A 21,285-nucleotide genomic window follows, 5' to 3' on the forward strand; every position below is an offset into this window, starting at 1 on the left:
TTTTTTTTGTAAAGGGAACCTGTCATGTCCCCAATCCCAAACTGAAAGAAAAGTCCCTTAATTCCTCATTGGAGCTGCCAGCTTTCAGATGCAACTATAGTCACCACTCGCAGCACTGGGAGCAGCGGCTATAAACACGCCCAGAGTAACATCAGTCACCACTCACAGCACTGTGAGCAGTGGCTATAAGCACGCCCGGAACAAATACAGTCACCACTCAGAGCACTGAGCAGCGGCTATAAGCACGCCCGGAGCAAATACAGTCACCACTCACAGCACTGAGCAGCGGCTATAAGCACGCCCGGAACAAATACAGTCACCACTCAGAGCACTGAGCAGCGGCTATAAGCACGCCCGGAGCAAATACAGTCACCACTCACAGCACTGAGCAGCGGCTATAAGCACGCCCGGAGCAAATACAGTCACCACTCACAGCACTGTGAGCAGCAGCTATAAGCACGCTCGGAACAAATACAGTCACTACTCACAGCACTGAGCAGCGGCTATAAGCACGCCCGCAGCAAATACAGTCACCACTCACAGCACTGAGCAGCGGCTATAAGCACGCCCAGAGCAAATACAGTCACCACTCACAGCACTGTGAGCAGTGGCTATAAACACGCCCGGAGCAAATACAGTCACCACTCACAACACTGAGCAGCGGCTATAAATACGCCCGGAGCAAATACAGTCACCACACTCACAACACTGAGCAGCGGCTATAAACACGCCCGGAGCAAATACAGTCACCACTCACAACACTGTGAGCAGCAGCTATAAACACGCCCGGAGCAAATATAGTCACCACTCACAGCACTGAGCAGCGGCTATAAGCACGCCCAGAGCAAATACAGTCACCACTCACAGCACTGTGAGCAGTGGCTATAAACACGCCCGGAGCAAATACAGTCACCACTCACAACACTGAGCAGCGGCTATAAATACGCCCGGAGCAAATACAGTCACCACACTCACAACACTGAGCAGCGGCTATAAGCACGCCCGGAGCAAATACAGTCACTACTCACAACACTGAGCAGCGGCTATAAGCACGACCAGAACAAATACAGTCACCACTCACAACACTGTGAGCAGCGACTATAAGCACGCTCGGAGCAACATCAGTTACCACTCGCAGCACTCTGAGCAGCGGATACACTAAGCCCTGCCAGTGCAAATACAGTCACCACTCACAGCACTGTGAGCAGCGGCTATAACCACACCCGGAGCAAATACAGTCACCACTCACAGCACTGTGAGCGGCTATAAGCACGCCCGGAGCAAATACAGTCACCACTACTCACAGCACTGTGAGCAGCGGCTATAAGCACGTTCGGAACAAATACAGTCACCACTCACAGCACTAAGCAGCGGCTATAAACACGCCCGGAGCAAATACAGTCACCACTCACAACACTGTGAGCAGGGACTATAAGCATGCTCGGAGCAACATCAGTTACCACTTGCAGCACTCTGAGCAGCGGATATACTGTAAGCCCTGCCAGAGCAAATACAGTCACCACTCACAGCACGGTGAGCAGCGGCTATAAGCACGCCCGGAGCAAATACAGTCTCCACTCACAGCACTGTGAGCAGCGACTATAAGCACCCTCGGAACAACACCAGTCACCACTCGCAGCACTCTGAGCAGAGGATATACTGTAAGCCCTGCCAGAGCAAATACAGTCACCACTAACAGCACTGTGAGCAGCGGCTATAAGCACGCCGGGAGCAAATACAGTCACCACTCACAGCACTGTTAGCACCGGCTATAAGCACGCCCAGAGCAAATCCAGACCACTCACAGCAGTGTGAGCAGCGGCTATAAGCACACCCAGAGCAAATACAGTCACCACTCACAGCACTGTTAGCACCGGCTATAAGCACGCCCGGAGCAAATACAGACCGCTCACAGCAGTGTGAGCAGCGGCTATAAGCACGCCCGGAGCAACATCAGTCACGACTCACAGCAGTGTGAGCAGCGGCTATAAGCACGCCCAGAGCAAATACAGTCACCACTCACAGCACTGTGAGCCGTGGCTATAAATACGCCCGGAGCAACATCAGTCACGACTCACAGCACTGTGAGCCGCGGCTATAAGCACGCTGGGAGCAAATACAGTCACCACTCACAGCACTGTTAGCATCGGCTATAAGCACGCCCGGAGCAAATACAGACCACTCACAGTAGTGTGAGCAGCGGCTATAAGCACGCCCGGAGCAAATACAGACCACTCACAGCAGTGTGAGCTGCGGCTATAAGCACGCCCGGAGCAAATACAGACCACTCGCAGCACTGGGGGCAGCGGCTATAAGCACGCCCGGAGCAAATACAGTCACCACTCACAGCACTGCGAGCAGTTTTAGCACTCTTGACACTGCACTGTTTGTGAGGAGTAAAATGAGCATTCAACTGGAAGCCCCACCAGGATCGCACAATTAAAGGGCCATGTATGAATATCCAGGGTCTATTCTGTTTAGTTTGCGCCTGTACAAGGCTAGAGATTTACAGTGGGTACAGAAAGTATTCAGACCCCTTTAAATTTTTCACTCTTTGTTTCATTGCAGTCATTTGGTAAATTCAAAAAAGTTCATTTTTTTCACATTAATGTACACTCTGCACCCCATCTTGACTAAAAAAAACAGAAATGTAGAAATTTTTGCAAAGTTTATTAAAAAAGAAAAACCTGAAATATCACAGTCATAAGTATTCAGACCCTTTGCTCAGACACTCATATTTAAGTCACATGCTGTCCATTTCCTTGTGATCCTCTTTGAGATGGTTCTACAAGGCCAGCTGTGTTTAATAAGGCTGGGTTCACACTGCGTTGTGTGAACCCGTTTAACGGACTACGTTACACCGTGGCATAACGTTGGGTAGCGCAGTCCGTTAACGCCGCCATTACTTGCAATGGCGAACGCATCGCTAGCGCACGCCCACAATGGGCGTGCGCTAGCGATGTGCCGTCATTGAGTGACGGACCCGAGACGCGGGCTGCAGCGTTTCCGGGTCCGTCACTGCTAGCGCAGATGGAGCTAGCAGATGCTCCATCTGCGCTAGCGCAGTGCCAAAGTCGGCACTTGCGTTAGTGCAGTCCGTTTAACGGATTTGTTGAACGGACTGCACAACGCAAGTGTTAACCTAGCCTAAGGCTGCCGTCACACTAGCAGTATTTGGTCAGTATTTTACATCAGTATCTGTAAGCCAAAACCAGGAGTGGAACAATTAGAGGAAAAGTATAATAGAAACATATGCACCACTTCTGCATTTATCACCCACTCCTGGTTTTGGCTTACAGATACTGATATAAAATACTGACCAAATACTGCTAGTGTGACGGCAGCCTTAAACTGATAGGACTTGATTTGGAAACGCGCACACCTGTCTATATAAGACCTCGCAGCTCACAGTTCATGTCAGACCAAATGAGAATCATGAGGTCAAAGGAACTGGCCAAGGAGCTAGAGACAGAATTGTGGCAAGGCACAGATCTGGCCAAGGTTACAACAGAATTTCTGCAGTGCTCAAGGTTCCTAATAGCACAGTGGCCTCCGTAATCCTTAAACAGAAGAAGTTTGGGACCACCAGAAGTCTTCGTAGACCTGGCTGTCCAGCGAAACTGAGCAATCGTGGGAGAAGAGCCCTGGTGAGAGAGGTAAAGACGAACCCAAGATCACTGTGGCTGAGCTCCAGAGATGGAGTAGGGAGATGGGAGAAAGATCCACAAAGTCAACTATCACTGCAGCCCTCCACCGGTCGGGCCTTTATGGCAGAGTGGTCCGACGGAAGCCTCTCCTCAGTGCAAGACATATGAAAGCCCGCACAGAGTTTGCTAAAAATAAAAACTCATGAAGGACTCCCAGACTATGAGAAATAAGGTTCTCTGGTCTGATGAGATGAAGATAGACCTTTTTGGTGATAATTCTAAGGCTAAGTACACATGTTGCAGAATTGCCACTGAAATTTCCACGGCAATTCTGCAACTCCTGCCACGGGTATATCGCATGCGGAATTGGCATGCGTTTTCCCGCTAAACACTAGCGTTTTGCAAGTGTAATTAGCTTGCAGAATGCTAGCGTTTTCCAAGCGATCTGTAGCATCGCTTGGAAAACTGATTAACAGGTTGGTCACACTTGTCAAACATAGTGTTTGACAAGTGTGACCAACTTTTTATTATTGATGCTGCCTATGCAGCATCAATAGTAAAAAGATCTAATGTTAAAAATTATTTTAAAAAATGGTTATTCTTACCTTCCGACGGCCCTCGATCTCCTCCTGGGATGATTTCACGGTCACGTGACCGCAACGTCATCCCAGTTCCTTCATTCAAAGCATCCCTCGGAACTGAAGCCGCCATGTGCACCGCTGAGAGGCAGGAGGACTCTGGGGGCCATCGGAAGGTGAGTATATCACTATTTTTTATTTTAATTCTTTTTCTTAACAATTATGGTTACCAGGGCCTGGGTACCATCCGCACATGATCTGCTTACATCCCGCATGGTGGGCATAGCCCCATGCAGGAAGTAAGCGGATCAATGCATTCCTATGTGTGTGGAATCCCCGCGATTCCGCAAATTAATGAACATGCTGCGTTTTTTTCCGGAATGCGTTTCCGCTCTGGAAAAAAAACGCAGCATGTGCATACAAAATGCGGATTGCATTCTATTAATAGGATGCTTAATGTGAGCGTTTTTATAGCGAAAAATCCGGAACATGTGCACACAGCCTTAGGGGTATGTGTGGAGAAAAACAGGCACTTCTCATCACCAACCCAATACAATCCCAACAGTGAAACATGGTGGTGGCAGCATCATGCTATGGGGGTGTTTTTCAGCTGCAGGAACAGGATGACTGGTTGTCATTGAAAGAAACGTGAATGTGGCCAAGTACAGAGATATCCTGGATGAAAACCTCTTACAGAGTGCTCTGGACCTCAGACTTGGCTGAAGGTTCATCTTCCAACAAGACAATGACCCTAAGCACACAGCTAAAATAACAAAGGAGTGGCTTCAGAACAACTCTGTGACCATTCATGACTGGCCCAGCCAGAGCCCTGACCTAAACCCAATTGAGCATCTCTGGAGAGACCTGGAAATGGATGTTCACCAACGTTCACCATCCAACCTGACGGAACTGGAGAGGATCTGCAAGGAAGAATTATTATTATTATTATACATTTTTATAGCGCCATTTATTCCATGGCGCTTTACATGTGAATACGGGGCAAATATAGACAAATACATTAAACATGAGCAGATAACAAGGCATACAGGTACATAAGGAGGGAGGACCCTGCCCGCGAGGGCTCACAGTCTGTAGGGGATTTGGTGATGAAACACTAGGAGAGGGTAGGGCAGGTTGTGCGGCGTTTCAGTAACTTCAGGATCACTGCAGGCTGTAGGCTTGTCGGAAGAGGTGAGTCGGTTCTTTTTGAAGGTTTCTATAGTAGGCGAGAGTGTGATGTGTTGGGGAAGAGAGTTCCAGAGTATGGGGGAAGCACGGGAGAAGTCTTGGATGCGGTTGTGGGAAGAAGAGATGAGAGGGGAGTAGAGAAGGAGGTCTTGAGAGGATCGGAGGTTGCGTGTAGGTAAGTACCAGGAGACCATGTCACAGATGTATGGAGGAGACAGGTTGTGGATGGCTTTGTATGTCATTGTGAGGGTTTTGAACTGGAGTCTCTAGGCGATAGGAAGCCAGTGAAGGGCTTGACTTAAGGTACCGTCACATTAAGCGACGCTGCAGCGATATAGACAACGATGCCGATCGCTGCAGCGTCGCTGTTTAGTCGTTGTGTGGTCGCTGGAGAGGTAAACATCGGGCCACCAAGCGCAGGGCCGCGCCCAGCAACCCGACGTCCACCCCGGTCACCACTGCAAATGCAAAAAAAAAAAAACCACTACACACCCACATTCCGGCATCCGTCACGTCCTCCGGCGCCAGCCCCCTGCACTGCATAAGCACCGGCTGCAAAGTAGAAGAATGGCAGAAGATTCCCAAATCCAGGTGTGAAAAACTTGTTGCATCATTCCCACGAAGACTCATGGCTGTACTAGCTCAAAAGGTGCTTCTACTCCATACTGAGCAAAGGGTCTGAATACTTATGACCATGCGATATTTCAGTTTTTCTTTTTTAATAAATTTGCAAAAATTACTGCATTTCTGTTCATTCAAGATGGGGTGCAGAGTGCACATTGAAAAAAAAGTGAACATTTTTGAATTTACCAAATGGCTGCAATGAAACAAAGAGTGAAAAATTTAAAGGGGTCGTAATTCTTTCTGTACCCACTGTGTATGATGTTGTGTCCGTAAATCTCCAATCTATGAAAATATTAAACTTTTTAATCTGTGTGGTAAATGCGATACAGCAAAAAAATTGGGCACGTAGAATTGCCTGTTTTGGTCACTGCCCTTCACATGCCCACAGCAATATGATTGACATCCTAGTGTGTGCCGCAGAAGAGCAGGGAGGATGTGAAGATGTATGGCTCCCATGATGTTGCCATTTGACTAAGCAAGAATATATCACACAACTACCTAGGAGTTTCCCAAACATTGAAACCCCAGAACCAACATGTGGTACTTTCTTTAAATTGCCCACCCTGGAAGCCTTTTCCTGATTGCTCCCTAGAAGTGAGGCGATGACAATACCCTGCCCTTGGCAGAGATTTTGCATGATTGGGCTCCTTAAGGTACCGTCACATTTAGCGACGCTGCAGCGATCTAGACAACGATGCCGATCGCTGCAGCGTCGTTGTGTGGTCTCTGGAGAACTGTCACACAGACCGCTCTCCAGCGACCAACTATGCGAAGTCCCCTGGTAACCAGGGTAAACATCGGGTTACTGAGCGCAGGGCCGCGCTTAGTAACCCGATGTTTACCCTGGTTACCAGTGCTAATGTAAAAAAAAAAAACACTACATACTTACATTCCGGTGTCTGTCCCCCGGCGCTGTGCTTTCCTGCACTGACTGTGAGTGCCGGCTGGCCGTAAAGCAAAGCGGTGAAATCACCGCTGTAATCTGCTTTACGGCCGGCGCTGACAGTGCAGGGAAGCAGAATGCCGAGGGACGCGACAGACACCGGAATGTAAGTATGTAGTGTTTTTTTTTTTTTTTTTTTTTTTTACATTTACACTGGTAACCAGGGTAAACATCGGGTTACCAAGTGCGGCCCTGCGCTTATTAACCCGATGTTTACCCTGGTTACCAGTGAAGACATCACTGAATCGGCATCACACACGCCGATTCAGCGATGTCTGCGGGAGATCCAGCGACGAAATAAAGTTCTGGACTTTCTGCTCCGACCAACGATCTCCCAGCAGGATCCAGATCACTGCTGCGTGTCAAACACAACGATATCGCTATCCAGGATGCTGCAACGTCACGGATCGCTAGCGATATCGTTGTGAAGTTGGTCAGTGTGAAGGTACCTTTAAGGTACCGTCACACTAAGCGACGCTGCAGCGATACCGACAACGATGTTGATCGCTGCAGCGTCGCTGTTTGGTCGCTGGAGAGCTGTCACACAGACAGCTCTCCAGCGACCAACGATCCCGAAGTCCCCTGGTAACCAGGGTAAGCATCGGGTTACTAAGCGCAGGGCCGCGCTTAGTAACCTGATGTTTACCCTGGTTACCAGCGTAAACGTAAAAAAAACAAACACTACATACTTACCTTCCGTGTCTGTCCTCCGGCGCTCTGCTTTCCTCTGCACTGTCAGCGCCGGTCAGCCGGAAAGCAGAGCGGTGACGTCACCGCTGTGCTTTCCGGCTGGCCGGCGCTCACAGCCAGTGCAGAGAAGCACAGCGCCGGGGGACAGACACGGAAGGTAAGTATGTAGTGTTTGTTTTTTTAACGTTTACGCTGGTAACCAGGGTAAACATCGGGTTACTAAGCGCGGCCCTGCGCTTAGTAACCCAATATTTACCCTGGTTACCAGTGAAGACATCGCTGGATCGGCGTCACACACGCCGATCCAGCGATGTCAGCGGGTGATCCAGCGACAAAATAAAGTTCTGGACTTTGTTCAGCGACCAACGATCTCCCAGCAGGGGCCTGATCGTTGGTCGCTGTCACACATAATGATTTCCTTAACGATATCGTTGCTACGTCACAAAAAGCAACAATATCGTTAACGATATCGTTATGTGTGGCGGTACCTTTAGTCTTCATATTTGCTAAACACCCCTATCTATTCAGGGCAAATAAAAGATTATGCTGACTTATTTACTTTCATTTACAGCGATTCTGGAGGGTCTATTAACATTGGATTCAGAGAAATCAAAAGCCGTCTTAGTATCACAGTTCCTCACCCGAGTATCACAAGGAAAGCATCTTGGTAAAACACGATTCCTATGTTGTTATTTTGGGTCTCTAGTCCAATCCTTTTGTCCTAATGTATCAAACCAAACCTCTCTCTAGATGTGCAGTTTGACTCAGATGAGACCCTTACACCTCTAGAAGCTGCTGCAGTGGTGTGGGATCAGATTATTAAGGAAGAAGAAGACAACGACCTGAGAATGCTCCAAGAAGAAATAAAAACATTGGTTAAGGTTCAGGTAAGGAACCAAAGTTGAAGCGCATTTTTTGTTTTGCTATGATAATTTAGAGGTAATGTTAGACCATATACCCGATGCTTCTTTTTTTTGGCACTATTTTCTGAAAACATGATAAAATCACTGCATTTATGGAAAGTCGGGTCAGTAAAAAAAATCATTGCGAGCGCATTACTTTAGATGTCCAGTTAGAATAAACATTAAGCATTAATGTATTACGGTACTGTAAAAAGTTGTAAACTGTGTGCCATCAGAGTAGGATTTATTTGATTTTCACAGGATCCAAACTCCATGTAAGGGCTTTTTCAGACTTCAGTATGTCTGGTACGTGTGGTGACACTTTTCACACGCACCAGAGACACTTACACAGGTAGACACATTCAAGTGAATGGGTCTGTGCACGTCAGTGTGTGTCCACAGAATGTTTTTCAGTAGGCAGAATACGCTTACATGTTCGTTTTTAAACATCAGCACAGGATGCAAAACGTCCCGCACACGTACACACTGATTACACACGGATAATATCAGTGTGTCATCAATGTTACTCATACCGGTGCTTAGGAAGCAGCGGTTCAGTTAGTGCTGTTCCCCGGTGCTGGGTGCTGAAGATCACTCTTATCATTCTCCCCTGCTCGTGCTGTGATCAGCACAAACATGGGAGAATGTTGAGAGTTATATTCAACTGATAAGAGTGAGAGCAGGCAGGACTGTAGGCAGAGTCTTATCTTCCTGCTCTAGGCCAGAGAAACTAAAGGTACCTTCACATTTAGCGACGCTGCAGCAATCCAGACAACGATCCCGATCGCTGCAGCGTCGCTGTTTGGTCGCTGGAGAGCTGTCACACAGACCAGCAACAAACGATGCCGGTAACCAGGGTAAACATCGGGTTACTAAGCGCAGGGCCGCGCTTAGTAACCCGATGTTTACCCTGGTTACCAGCGTAAAAGTAAAAAAAAACAAACACTTCATACTTACCTTTCGCTGTCTGTCCTCCGGCGTTCTGCTTCTCTGCACTGTGTAAGCACAGCGGCCGAAAAGCAGAGCGGTGACGTCACCGCTTTGCTCTGCTTTCCGGCTGGCCGGCGCTCACAGTGCAAAGAAGCACAGCGGAGGACAGACAGCGGAAGGTAAGTATGTAGTGTTTTTTTTTTTTTTACTTTTACGCTGGTAACCAGGGTAAACATCGGGTTACTAAGCGCGGCCCTGCACTTAGTAACCCGATGTTTACCCTGGTTACCAGTGAAGACATCGCTGAATCGGCGTCACACACGCCGATTCAGCGATGTCTGCGGGAGATCCAGCGACGAAATAAAGTTCTGGCCTTCTAGCTCCGACCAACGATGTCACAGCAGGATCCTGATCGCTGCTGCGTGTCAAACTGAACGATATCGCTAGCCAGGACGCTGCAACATCACGGATCGCTAGCGATATCGTTCAGTGTGAAGGTACCTTAAGGAATGACCTGCCCACAGGCAGCCCCGACGCACAGTCTGTCTGTTTCTCTCTGTCTCTATTATGAGGAACATGTTTGTGCTTCAGGGCGGCTTGTGGTCCGGTGTTTCTTTAGTTTATCTGGCCTAGAGCATGATGATAGGACCCTGCCTACAGTTCCGCCCTCGAGCACGGACATATCATTAGCTGAAAATTTCTAACACTGATTACACAAGAACCACAAGACGGATTCCTTCACCCCAGGTATCATTTTAATGAGTGTAACAGCACCAGCATGACAATGCCTGTAGTTTACTTAGCAAAATCCCGCTGACAGGTTCACTTTAACCCCTTAAGCCCCAAGGGTGGTTTGCACGTTAATGACCGGGCCAATTTTTACAATTCTGACCACTGTCCCTTTATGAGGTTATAACTCTGGAACGCTTCAACGCATCCTGATGATTCTGACACTGTTTTCAAATGACATATTGTACTTCATGGTAGTGGTAACATTTATTTGATATTACCTGCGTTTATTTATGAAAAAATGGAAATTTGGCGAAAATTTTGAAAATTTCGCAATTTTCCAACTTTGAATTTTTATGCCCTTAAATCACAGAGATATGTCACACAAAATACTTAATAAGTGACATTTCCCACATGTTTACTTTACATCAGCACAATTTTGGAACCAATTTTTTTTTTTAGGGAGTTATAAGGGTTAAAAGTTGACCAGCAATTTCTCATTTTTACAACACCATTATTTTTTTTTAGGGACCACATCACATTTGAAGTCATTTTGGGGGGTCTATATGATAGAAAATAACCAAGTCTGACACCATTCTAAAAACTGCACCCCTCCAGGTGCTCAAAATCACATTCAAGAAGTTTATTAACACTTCAGGTGTGTCACAGGAATTTTGGGAATTTAAAAAAAAAAAATGAACATTCAACTTTTTTTCACAAAAAAAATTACTTCAGCTCCAATTTGTTTTATTTTACCAAGGGTAACAGGAGAAAATGGACCCCAAAAGTTGTTGTACAATTTGTCCTGAGTACGCCGATACCCCATATGTGGGGGTAAACCACTGTTTGGGCGCATGGCAGAGCTCGGAAGGGAAGGAGCGCAGTTTGACTTTTCAATGCAAAATTGACTGGAATTGAGATGGGACGCAGAGCCGTGAAAAAAAAAAAAAAAAATTTTTTCACAAAAATTATTTCTCCTTCGCCTCATTGGGGGACACAGGACCATGGGTTATGCTGCTGTCACTAGGAGGCTGACACTAAGCTGAGACAAAAAAAGGTTAGCTCCTCCCCTGCAGTATACACCTTCGTACTGGCTTCCAGACACCCAGTTCAAGCTTAGTGTCCGTAGGAGGCACACTGATTTTTCATCTCACGGATTTTTTCTTTTTAATCTATTCCGGACGAAGGGGGCAACGGATTCTTTCAAGGTCCGATCTCCCCCGAACCAACAACAGGCGAGCACGGGAGTTTCACCTCACCGTATCCTCTCCTGCGACGTGGGAGCCACTGCCTGAGCTGACCTTTTTTGGGCGACGGTTTTTTTCCCTAAAAGGGCGCCGATCTCCCCATGTTGTACAGAGGAGCACTGGTGTTTTACCTCCAGTATCCTCCTCTGCAGCCAGGCCTTTTTATTGCCGGACATCTGCCCTGTCCACCAGGTTCTACCCTCGGCTGTACAGTGGCCCTATCCCTGTGGCGTCCGTGCAGACCACACTGCATCACCAATGTTCTGTGTGACTCAGGTGGTGGACGGTTCCTCTCCACCCCCCTGTCTGGGGCTGGTGGATGGAGGCTTCCCAACCCCTGCACCGTCCCAGCCATCCTAAGGCTCCTCTCACCTCCTCGGGGTAAGTGTCTCGTGGGGGATGGGGGGGGTCGCCGGCGGTCCGGAGGGCTCCTCCTAAGCATGGCACATTGGTGGGCTGTAGCGCAGTATTGGTGGGCTGAAGCGTCGGCACTTTGCGGCCGCGCGCCGGGCCAAGGCCGCAAATTTAGTCCCCGGCTTCGGCCTAGCCGCTGGTCGCCGCCGATAGGCTCCGCCCACCCCTGCGCGTCATCGGCGGCGCCGCCCCCCGGTCCCTGGCGCTTCTCGCAGCCGCCGAGATCTCTCTCCTGATCTCGGCGGCCATCTTGGTCCTCACTGCACGCCGCAGCTCCAGCTCTGCCGCATCTCGGTGTCACAGCGCCCACGTGCAGCCAGTTTCCTATCTCAGGCTTCACAGTTCGGCTTCCCAGGACAGCGGGACACAGGACCGGGGTAAGGAGACATCGTCAGCTTCTCCTCTGCAGCGTCGCCCTCTGCTTCCCAGGCACGGTCATAGATTATAGTCCCTGTGGGTTTTCTTGCATTAGAATCATGTCGCAGTCAAGGTCCAAAAAATCCTCTAAGGTGCATACGACCTTTTTTTCTGCGTGTACCACCTGCCAGGCCCCACTTCCTAGGCCTCAAAGTTCTCCCCTCTGCTCTGCCTGCGATGCTCCATGTGCCCAGGAGCCCTCCACCGCCACCGACTCTGGCGTACCTAGTCCCCCCCCGTGGGTCGCTTCACTCTCGCAGTCCGTGGATTTTTTAGCCAACGCCATCAAATCCATTCAAAATCCTCCCGGGGAACGGGGTAATCCGTTACAGGCGTTAAGAGATCCCTCCATAGCAGGGGAATCGTCGGCCAGCAGGGGCCGCTCTCCACTTAAAGAGGCACGGTCATCCAGAAAACGGATCCGCACTACCTCTCCTGAGCGCTCTCCTCGCCGCTCAGACTCTGGCAGCTCCACCTCTCGCTCACCCTCTTTGGGGGCTCACAGCGTTCACGACTCTGAACATGAGTCTGAGGTATCATTGGACCCGGAGGCTCCGGAGTTCAGAGCTACGGTTGACTCCCTCATTGTAGCAGTCAATCACGCACTTAAGGTGGATGATAACGCTAATTCCGCTCCGGAACACGCGATCTCTTTTACCAGATCCAAACGTTCCCAGAAATCTTTTGCCTCTCATCCAGCCTTTCTGGATATAGTCAGGCGTCACAGGGAGCGTCCAGATAAGCGTTTCACGGGTAAGAAGGACCTGGTATCGAAGTATCCCTTCTCAGCGGATCTCGTGAAAGACTGGACGGATCCCCCTTTAGTAGATCCGCCGGTCTCACGCCTAGCTTCTAAAACGCTTCTTTCAGTTCCGGAGGGCGCTTCAATTAAGAGTCCCACTGAACGCCAGCTAGACTCTCTAGCTCGTTCAGTGTATGAAGCCTCTGGCTCTTCCCTGTCCCCCTCCTTCGCCGCGGCTTGGGTGACCAAGGCTATGGTTTCCTGGGCGGACGCTCTAGCGAAATCCATTCAGGAACAGGACCTCCCGTCTGAGATGGCGGACCTGGCTAAGCAGTTAGCCATGGCTAGCGATTATGTAATGTACGCATCTCTCGAAGCAGCGAATTGCGCAGCATCGGCGGCTTCTAACGCCATCGCTATTAGAAGGGCTCTTTGGCTCAGAGAGTGGCGCGCAGACTCCTCTTCTAAAAAATCCCTGATCTCTCTCCCTTTTCAAAGCGGGCGCCTTTTCGGCGAAAAGCTTGACCAGCTTATTTCCGATGCCACGGGGGGAAAGAGCAAGTTCCTTCCCCAACAGAGGCCCAAGGCGGCTTTCCAGCGCCAGCCTTACTTTCGCTTTCGGCCCTTTCGTACCAGCCCAGCCTGGTCCAATCCTTCCGGTCTTCCCAGATCACACCGTTCCGCTCGCACAGACAGAGACGCTCGTCCCTCCTTCAGGCCGAATCCTTCCTGGCGCGGGAAACCGAGGCAGCCCAGAACCCGAGGTTCCAGACCTCCCAGATTCCCGTCTCAATGACTCGGTATCGACTGGCACCGTTCCCATCAGAGTAGGCGGACGCCTACTCCTTTTTCAGCAAGCCTGGCTCTCCGTCGTGCACGACGAATGGGTCAGGGATCTGGTATCGTCTGGCTACAAGATAGAGTTCTCCTCTCCTCCTCCAACTCGGTTTTTCCCCTCTCGTCTTCCCAGTTCGGCAGCTCAGTCTCGCGCCCTTCTTTCCACCATTCACATCCTCCGCCAGAGCGGGGTCATTGTCCCGGTCCCGGAACACGAGAGGTTCAAAGGTTTCTACTCAAACCTCTTCGTCGTGCCAAAGAAGGACGGAAAAGTGCGGCCCATTTTGGATCTGAAGCTCCTGAACAAGTGCGTAAGAGTCCGGCACTTCAGGATGGAATCGCTCAGATCGGTCATCTCTTCGATGGAAAGAGGGGAATTTCTGGCCTCGATAGACATCAAGGATGCCTATCTTCACATCCCGATTTTCCCGTCTCATCAGAGGTTCCTCCGCCTTGCCATTCTGGAGGATCACTTCCAGTTCACGGCCTTACCCTTCGGTCTCGCCACGGCGCCCAGGGTATTTACCAAGGTCATGGCGGCTGTCATGGCCATCCTTCATTCTCGAGGAGTCGTCGTGTTACCTTACTTAGACGATCTCCTCATAAAGGGGGCCCGTCTTTTCAAGCCTGCGAGTCAAGCGTCCACATTACCCTGGATTCTCTTTCGCGCCTAGGTTGGTTGATCAACTTGGACAAGTCCTCTCCCGTTCCTGCCCGTCGGATCTCTTTTCTGGGAATGATCCTGGACACTTCGAGGGGGCTGGTCTTGCTTCCTCGGTCCAAGGCCCAAGCACTTCAGCAAGGAGCCCGAACGCTCTGTCATCCTCGCCCGCGAACCATTCGGTTCGCCATGAAGATCCTGGGAAAGATGGTTGCAGCAATCGAAGCAGTTCCTTTTGCTCAACTCCATCTCCGTCCCTTGCAACAGGCTTTGCTGGACAACTGGGACAGGAGTATCTCATCTCTCGACCGCCCTTGTCCCCTGTCCCCGCGGGTCAGACAATCTCTCGTATGGTGGACCCTGGGCCCATCTCTTCTCCAGGGGAAGTCCTTCCTCCCGATCCGCTGGTTAGTGGTAACTACCGACGCCAGTCTTCTTGGCTGGGGGGCGGTGTTCCTCCACCACTCTGCCCAGGACCGCTGGACAGTTCGGGAATCCAAACTCCCTATCAACATCCTGGAGATTCGTGCTATCAGACTTGCACTGAGTCGCTTTCACGCCCTGCTCGCGGGTCACCCAGTACGAGTCCAATCGGACAACGTCACGGCGGTGGCTTACATCAACCACCAGGGGGGTACCCGCAGCAGTGCGGCGCTGCAGGAAGTCTCCCTCATCCTTCGTTGGGCCGAAACCAACCATTCCATCATCTCTGCGGTCCACATTCCGGGAGTCAAGAACTGGGCGGCAGACTTCCTGAGCCGCCAGGGCCTTGCCTCGGGGGAGTGGGAACTCCACCCAGAGGTTTTTCACCAGATCTGTCTTCGCTGGGGGACCCCGGACGTGGATCTGATGGCGTCCAGATTGAACACCAAAGTCCACAACTTCATTGCTCGATCTCGGGATCCCCAGGCCATAGGAGTGGACGCGCTGATTTCTCCGTGGCATCATTTTCAGCTCCCATACGTGTTCCCTCCCCTTCCCTTACTGCCGAAGGTGATCCGAAAGATCAAGACGGAGGGAGTTCCAGTCATCTTGGTCGCCCCAGACTGGCCTCGTCGCGCTTGGTACGCGGAGCTCGTTCAGCTCGTAGCCGACGTTCCCTTGCGGTTGCCAGACCGCCCAGACCTGCTTCGCCAAGGACCGATCTACCATCAGAGCTCAGGGGCACTACGTTTAACGGCGTGGCTGTTGAAACCTGGATTCTAACTCGTGCCGGTTTCTCTCAGCAGGTCATCCCCACCATGTTAAGTGCTCGCAAGGCGTCTTCCGCCTCCATCTACCACCGCGTCTGGAAAACCTTCTTCTCATGGTGCAGGCTCCTGGGTCACCCTCCGCTCGTTTTCTCTATCCCTTGCATCTTGAATTTCCTTCAGTCTGGTCTGGACTCCGGTTTGGCCCTGAGTTCCCTCAAAGGTCAGATCTCAGCGTTATCCGTGCTTTTCCAGCGTAGGATCGCCACCAACCTTCAGGTCAAGACTTTCATCCAGGGAGTCTCCCATGTGGTTCCTCCCTACAGGATGCCGCTAGAGACCTGGGATCTCAACTTGGTCCTGGGGGTTCTTCAGGAACCTCCGTTCGAACCCCTTCAAGACGTTCCGCTCTCTGTCCTCTCTTGGAAGGTTGCCTTCCTGGTAGCGGTGACGTCCATCAGAAGGGTTTCAGAGCTCGCCGCTTTATCCTGCCGGGCTCCTTTCCTTGCCTTTCATCAGGACAAGGTAGTCCTACGTCCTTCTCCGGCGTATCTTCCGAAGGTGGTCTCATCTTTCCACCTCAATGAGGACATCATTCTTCCCTCCTTTTGCCCGCAGCCCAAACATAGGGTCGAGAAGGCTCTCCATACTCTGGACGTGGTAAGGGCCCTCAGGAGGTACATTTCCAGAACGGCTCACTTCAGAAAATCGGACGCCCTTTTCGTGCTCCCGGAGGGTCACAGAAAGGGTTTGGCTGCGTCTAAATCCACGATAGCCAGATGGATCCGATCTGCTATCCAGGAATTTTATCGGGTCAGGGGCAGTCCTATCCCGGCGGGGATTAGAGCTCACGCCACTCGGTCGATGGGTGCTTCCTGGGCCATCCGGCACCAGGCAACAGCGGAGCAGGTTTGCAAGGCCGCAACGTGGTCCAGCCTGCATACTTTCACAAAGCATTACAATGTTCACATTCACTCCTCTGCAGACGCGGCCCTTGGCAGGCGTATCCTGCAGGCGGCCGTTGCGCATTTGTAGTCAGATGGTACACGGAGTTATTTGGTTGTATTGTTTCCCTCCCAGGGACTGCTTTGGGACGTCCCATGGTCCTGTGTCCCCCAATGAGGCGAAGGAGAAATAGGGATTTTTGTGTGTACTCACCGTAAAATCCTTTTCTCCGAGCCACTCATTGGGGGACACAGCACCCACCCTGGTAGCCTTTCGGCTCGTGATCTTGTTTTTTGATCTTGACTGTTTGTTTGACATGTTATATTCTATTGTTACTTGTTATATTGTTACTATCCTACTGCTTTTGCACTGAACTGGGTGTCTAGAAGCCAGTACGAGGGTGTATACTGCAGGGGAGGAGCTAACCTTTTTTTGTCTCAGCTTAGTGTCAGCCTCCTAGTGACAGCAGCATAACCCATGGTCCTGTGTCCCCCAATGAGTGGCTCGGAGAAAAGGATTTTACGGTGAGTACACACAAAAATCCCTATTTTTTAGCCCCCAGTTTTGTATTTTCCCAAGGGTAACAGGAGAAATTGGACCCTAAAAGTTGTTCTCCAATTTCTCCTAAGTACGCAGATACCCCATATGTGGGGGGGGAACTACCGTTTTGGTGCATGGCAGAGCTTGGAAGGGAAGGAGCGCCGTCTGGAATGCAGACTTAGATGGAATGGTCTGCAGGTGTCACATTGCGTTTGCAGAGCCCTAATGTACCTAAACAGTAGAAACCCCCCACAAGTGACCCCATATTGGAAACTAGACCCCCCAAGGAACTTATCTAGATGTGTTTTGAGAACTTTGAACCCCCAAGTGTTTCACTACAGTTTATAACGCAGAGCCATGAAAATAAAAAATCATTTTTTTCCTGCAAAAATGTTTTTTTAGCCACCAAATTTTTATTTTCCCAAGGATAACAAGAGAAATTGGCCCCCGAAAGTTGTTTTCCAATGTGTCCTGAGTACGCTGATCCCTCATATATTGGGGTAAACCCCTGTTTGGGAGAGCTCGGAAGGGAAGGAGCACTGTTTTACTTTTTCAACGCAGAATTGGCTGGACTTGAGATCGGATGCCATGTCGCATTTGGAGAGCCCTTGATGTGCCTGCACAGTGGAAACCCCAAATTCTAACTGAAACCCTAATCCAAACACACCCCTAACCCTAATCCCAACTCTAACCCTAATCCCAACACACCCCTAATCCCAACCCTAACTTTAGCCCCAACCCTAACCCTAATGGGAAAATGGAAAAATTCATTTTTTTAATTTTATTATTTTTCCATAACTAAGGGGGTGATGAAGGGGGGTTTGATTTACTTTTATAGCGTTTTTTTTAGCGGATTTTTTAATATTGGCAGCCGTCACACACTGAAAGACGCTTTTTATTGCAAAAAATAGTTTTTGCGTCTCCACATTTTGAAAGCTATAATTTTTCCATATTTTGGTCCACAGAGTCATGTGTGGTCTTGTTTTTTGCGGTACGAGTTGACGTTTTTATTGGTACTATTTTCTGGCACGTGACATTTTTTGATCGCTTTTTATTCTGATTTTTGTGAGGCAGAATGACCAAAAACCAGCTATTCATGAATTTCTTTTGGGGGGGTGTTTATACCGTTCCGCGTTTGGTAAAATTGATGAAGCAGTTTTCTCTATCGCCTTTCATTGGGGGACACAGGAACCATGGGTGTATGCTGCTGCCACTAGGAGGCTGACACTATGCAAATAAAAAAGTTAGCTCCTCCTCTGCAGTGTACACCCTACCGACAGGAAGTAGGATATTCAGTTTAGCTTAGTGTCAGTAGGAGGTGGACACGGGTCTTTCATTAGACCCTTATCTACCTCAATGTGCGTCGTTTCCTTTCAGGTTTTTCCGGAGGGATACAGGGTGAACAGTCACACCTGTAGTCCCACTATGCGGACTATGAGTACGGCGTGTACTGCCACCCCGTATCCTCATAGATCCCTCTCCAGGACCAAGATCCTAGCACACAAGTGTGCTCAGAAGTCCGGTCCTGGCTCCGTCCCCCACCCACTCGCCCACCAGAGCCTGTCGGTCGGAGGAGACGAGGACGTCCATCAGCTCCGTGGACGTCTCATTCCTTCCAGGTTAGTACCGGCGGGGGATGTTTAGGTGAGTATTTTCCCGCCCCACCCTGTGGCTTCCCTGGATCCCAGAAAAAAAAAAAAAAAAAAAGGGTTCCTATTTAGGGGGTTTTCTGATGCGAATCGCACCTCTTTTCAGCCGCGCCACTTCCGTGGATGCGGCCTCCCTGTCCCCTGTTCCGGCGCGGCTGCCTTTATGGACCACCGCGCCGCTTCTTGTCCAGGCACGCTATCTGCGTGGCCTTGCTCAGGGGGGGGGACATTTCCGCCTCGGGTCCTGCAGGCTTCCCAGCCCCAGCTTCAGCGCGGCGGCTTCGGCCCTCAGTGGCTCCCCTGCTCCGGCCGCTGTTTGCGACCGTTCATTCCTTTTCTGCGTGGTGGCTTTGCCAGCCGTCGCATCGCTCTGGCCGCTGTATGCGGCCGTTCTTTTCAGCGCGGCGGCTTCCCAGCCACCACATCGCTTCGGCCCTCTCTGGCTTCCCTGCTCCGGCCGCTGTATGCGGCCGTTCATTTCTTTTCAGCGCGGCGGCTTTGACGGCCGCCGCATCGCTGCGGGCTCCCTGCAGCTGCGTCCCTCTGGCCGCTTACAGTGCCGCTCATCCTCCCTCAGCGCGGCGGCCGCTCACCCATCGCCTTCTGCGGCGCACCGTTCTCCGCTGCGGCCCTTCCATGCCGGTCACCCATCGCTAATTTAGGCCCCGGCTTCTGCCTGGGCCTACTTCCGGTGCCGGACTCCGCCCCCTTTCTTTGTTCGTCGGGCGGGCTTTTCTCCCGCCCGACAATTTCACTGAGAACCGCCTTTTCTCCTCCCACCGGCGCCATCTTGGGACTCCTGAACCACGAGTCCCCTCCTCCGGAACAAGAGAGTGGTGTAGTACAGTGGTAAGGTGTGCAGGCTTGCAAACAGAGAGCTGTGAGTTCGAACCCCAGCAATGAAAGTTAATTTTAAGCAACGCAGATCGATCAAGATTACGGCAGCAGGCCTTACCACCCTCCTGCTTAAGGGTCTATTTCTCGCCGGAGGTTCATACCATCTAGCCGGACAGCTTCCTCCGGATTTCGTCTGCCGTAAGTAGCTCTGCACCGCAGACTGACCCCCCGCTATGTCTGTCCTGCAGCAACCCGATTGTTCCCACCGCCCAGGATCCCCCAGCCGATCCGCCCCAGAGTGATACCCATCCCAGGCTGGGCCTCCTCTCTGTCTCAATCGGTGGCCAATTTAACAGGGGTGTCTCAAACCCTGGTTTCCGTGCTGGATCGGTTACCCCTGCAGACCCCCGCAGTAGCCACCGGGTCGCAGGAAGCTCCGTCCAAGCCCTCCAAGGCTAGCTGCAAAAGGTCCAGACAGGAACGCCGGTCTGAGTCCTCTTCTTGCTCCATCTCGCCACTCGGTCCTCCTCTGCGGTCGGCGTCCTCCCGATCCTCCTCCGCTGAGTCAGGCGAGGCTTTCTCTGGTGCGCCTTCGGAGGATAATTTGGGGCCGGATTCGAACCAAATCGCTAACATGAGGGATATGGTTCAAAGCCTCATTGGAGCGACCAATCAGACCTGTGGCATCGAAGATTCCTCTACGAAACCCGCAGATCAGGCGGTTTCGTTTAGACGGTCTAAACTACCTCCCAAGGTATTTGCTCCTCATCCTGAATTCGAGGAGCTTCTGGCCAGAGAGAGCGAATTCGACCAGACGTTCTCAAAGAGACAAGCGTCTTGGAGTCTCTTTCCTCCGGATCTCATTGCCAACCGGAATGAGAGGCGTTAGAGATCGACCTCTCCCCCTGTGGATCCGTCGGCTGCTAGACTTGCCGCCAACACAGTCCTTACGCTGTCCGGTGGGCGGCTCTGAAAGATTCCATCGATGGGATCATGGAATCCTTCGTGAAGTCGGCTTTCGAAACTGCCGCATCATCCCAATGCCCAGCTTTGGCTTCCTCATGGGTTTCGAAGTCTGTATCTGAGGGGCTAAACAACTCCGTTGGGGCATTCAAGCTGGAGCTCTGTCAGACCGGCTGGCGGAACTTGCCACCCAGATTACTCATGCCGGGGAATAATTTGTTCCCGGGACGTCGCGTCTTCTGCCGCACAGGTGCCCAGTAATGTCGTTGCCAGCTGTCGCACTGTTTGGCTCAAGTCATCGAAGAAGTCCCTCACTAGCCTGCCTTTTCAAGGTTCACGTCCTTTCGGTTCCAAGCTGGACCAAATTATTAAGGACGCCACTGGTGGCACCAGTCCCCTTCTCCACCTTAGGCGGCTACTTTGGTCTTTTCGACCTTTCTCGTAGTTTTGCGGCATCAGATTCTTCTTCGCAACTGCAGAGGCCACAGGCACGTTAAGAGAAGGTATTCTTCGGCTCACTCTTTCCTGGCGTGCCCGCTACTCCTAAGGTGGATTCTCCAGGTCCAGGACTGGAAGTTCCACCTAGGCATGACCCACGACTAGACCCCAGTC

At 50.9% G+C, this 21,285-nt stretch overlaps 1 protein-coding gene across 2 annotated transcripts in view; it reads left to right on the forward strand.

Moving 5' to 3' along the window:
* The window catches only part of TERF1 (telomeric repeat binding factor 1), a 72,575-nt gene that overhangs the window by 2,901 nt on the left and 48,389 nt on the right, over positions 1-21,285 (forward strand). For both annotated transcript variants that reach the window (XM_069731478.1, XM_069731479.1), the window contains exons 2-3: positions 8,242-8,337; positions 8,421-8,557. In XM_069731478.1, coding sequence (XP_069587579.1) covers positions 8,242-8,337; positions 8,421-8,557 — 233 coding nt within the window. The remainder of the gene's footprint in view (positions 1-8,241; positions 8,338-8,420; positions 8,558-21,285) is intronic.

This window comes from Ranitomeya imitator, chromosome 6 (assembly GCF_032444005.1).
Source record: "Ranitomeya imitator isolate aRanImi1 chromosome 6, aRanImi1.pri, whole genome shotgun sequence".
NCBI classification, from domain to species: domain Eukaryota; kingdom Metazoa; phylum Chordata; class Amphibia; order Anura; family Dendrobatidae; genus Ranitomeya; species Ranitomeya imitator.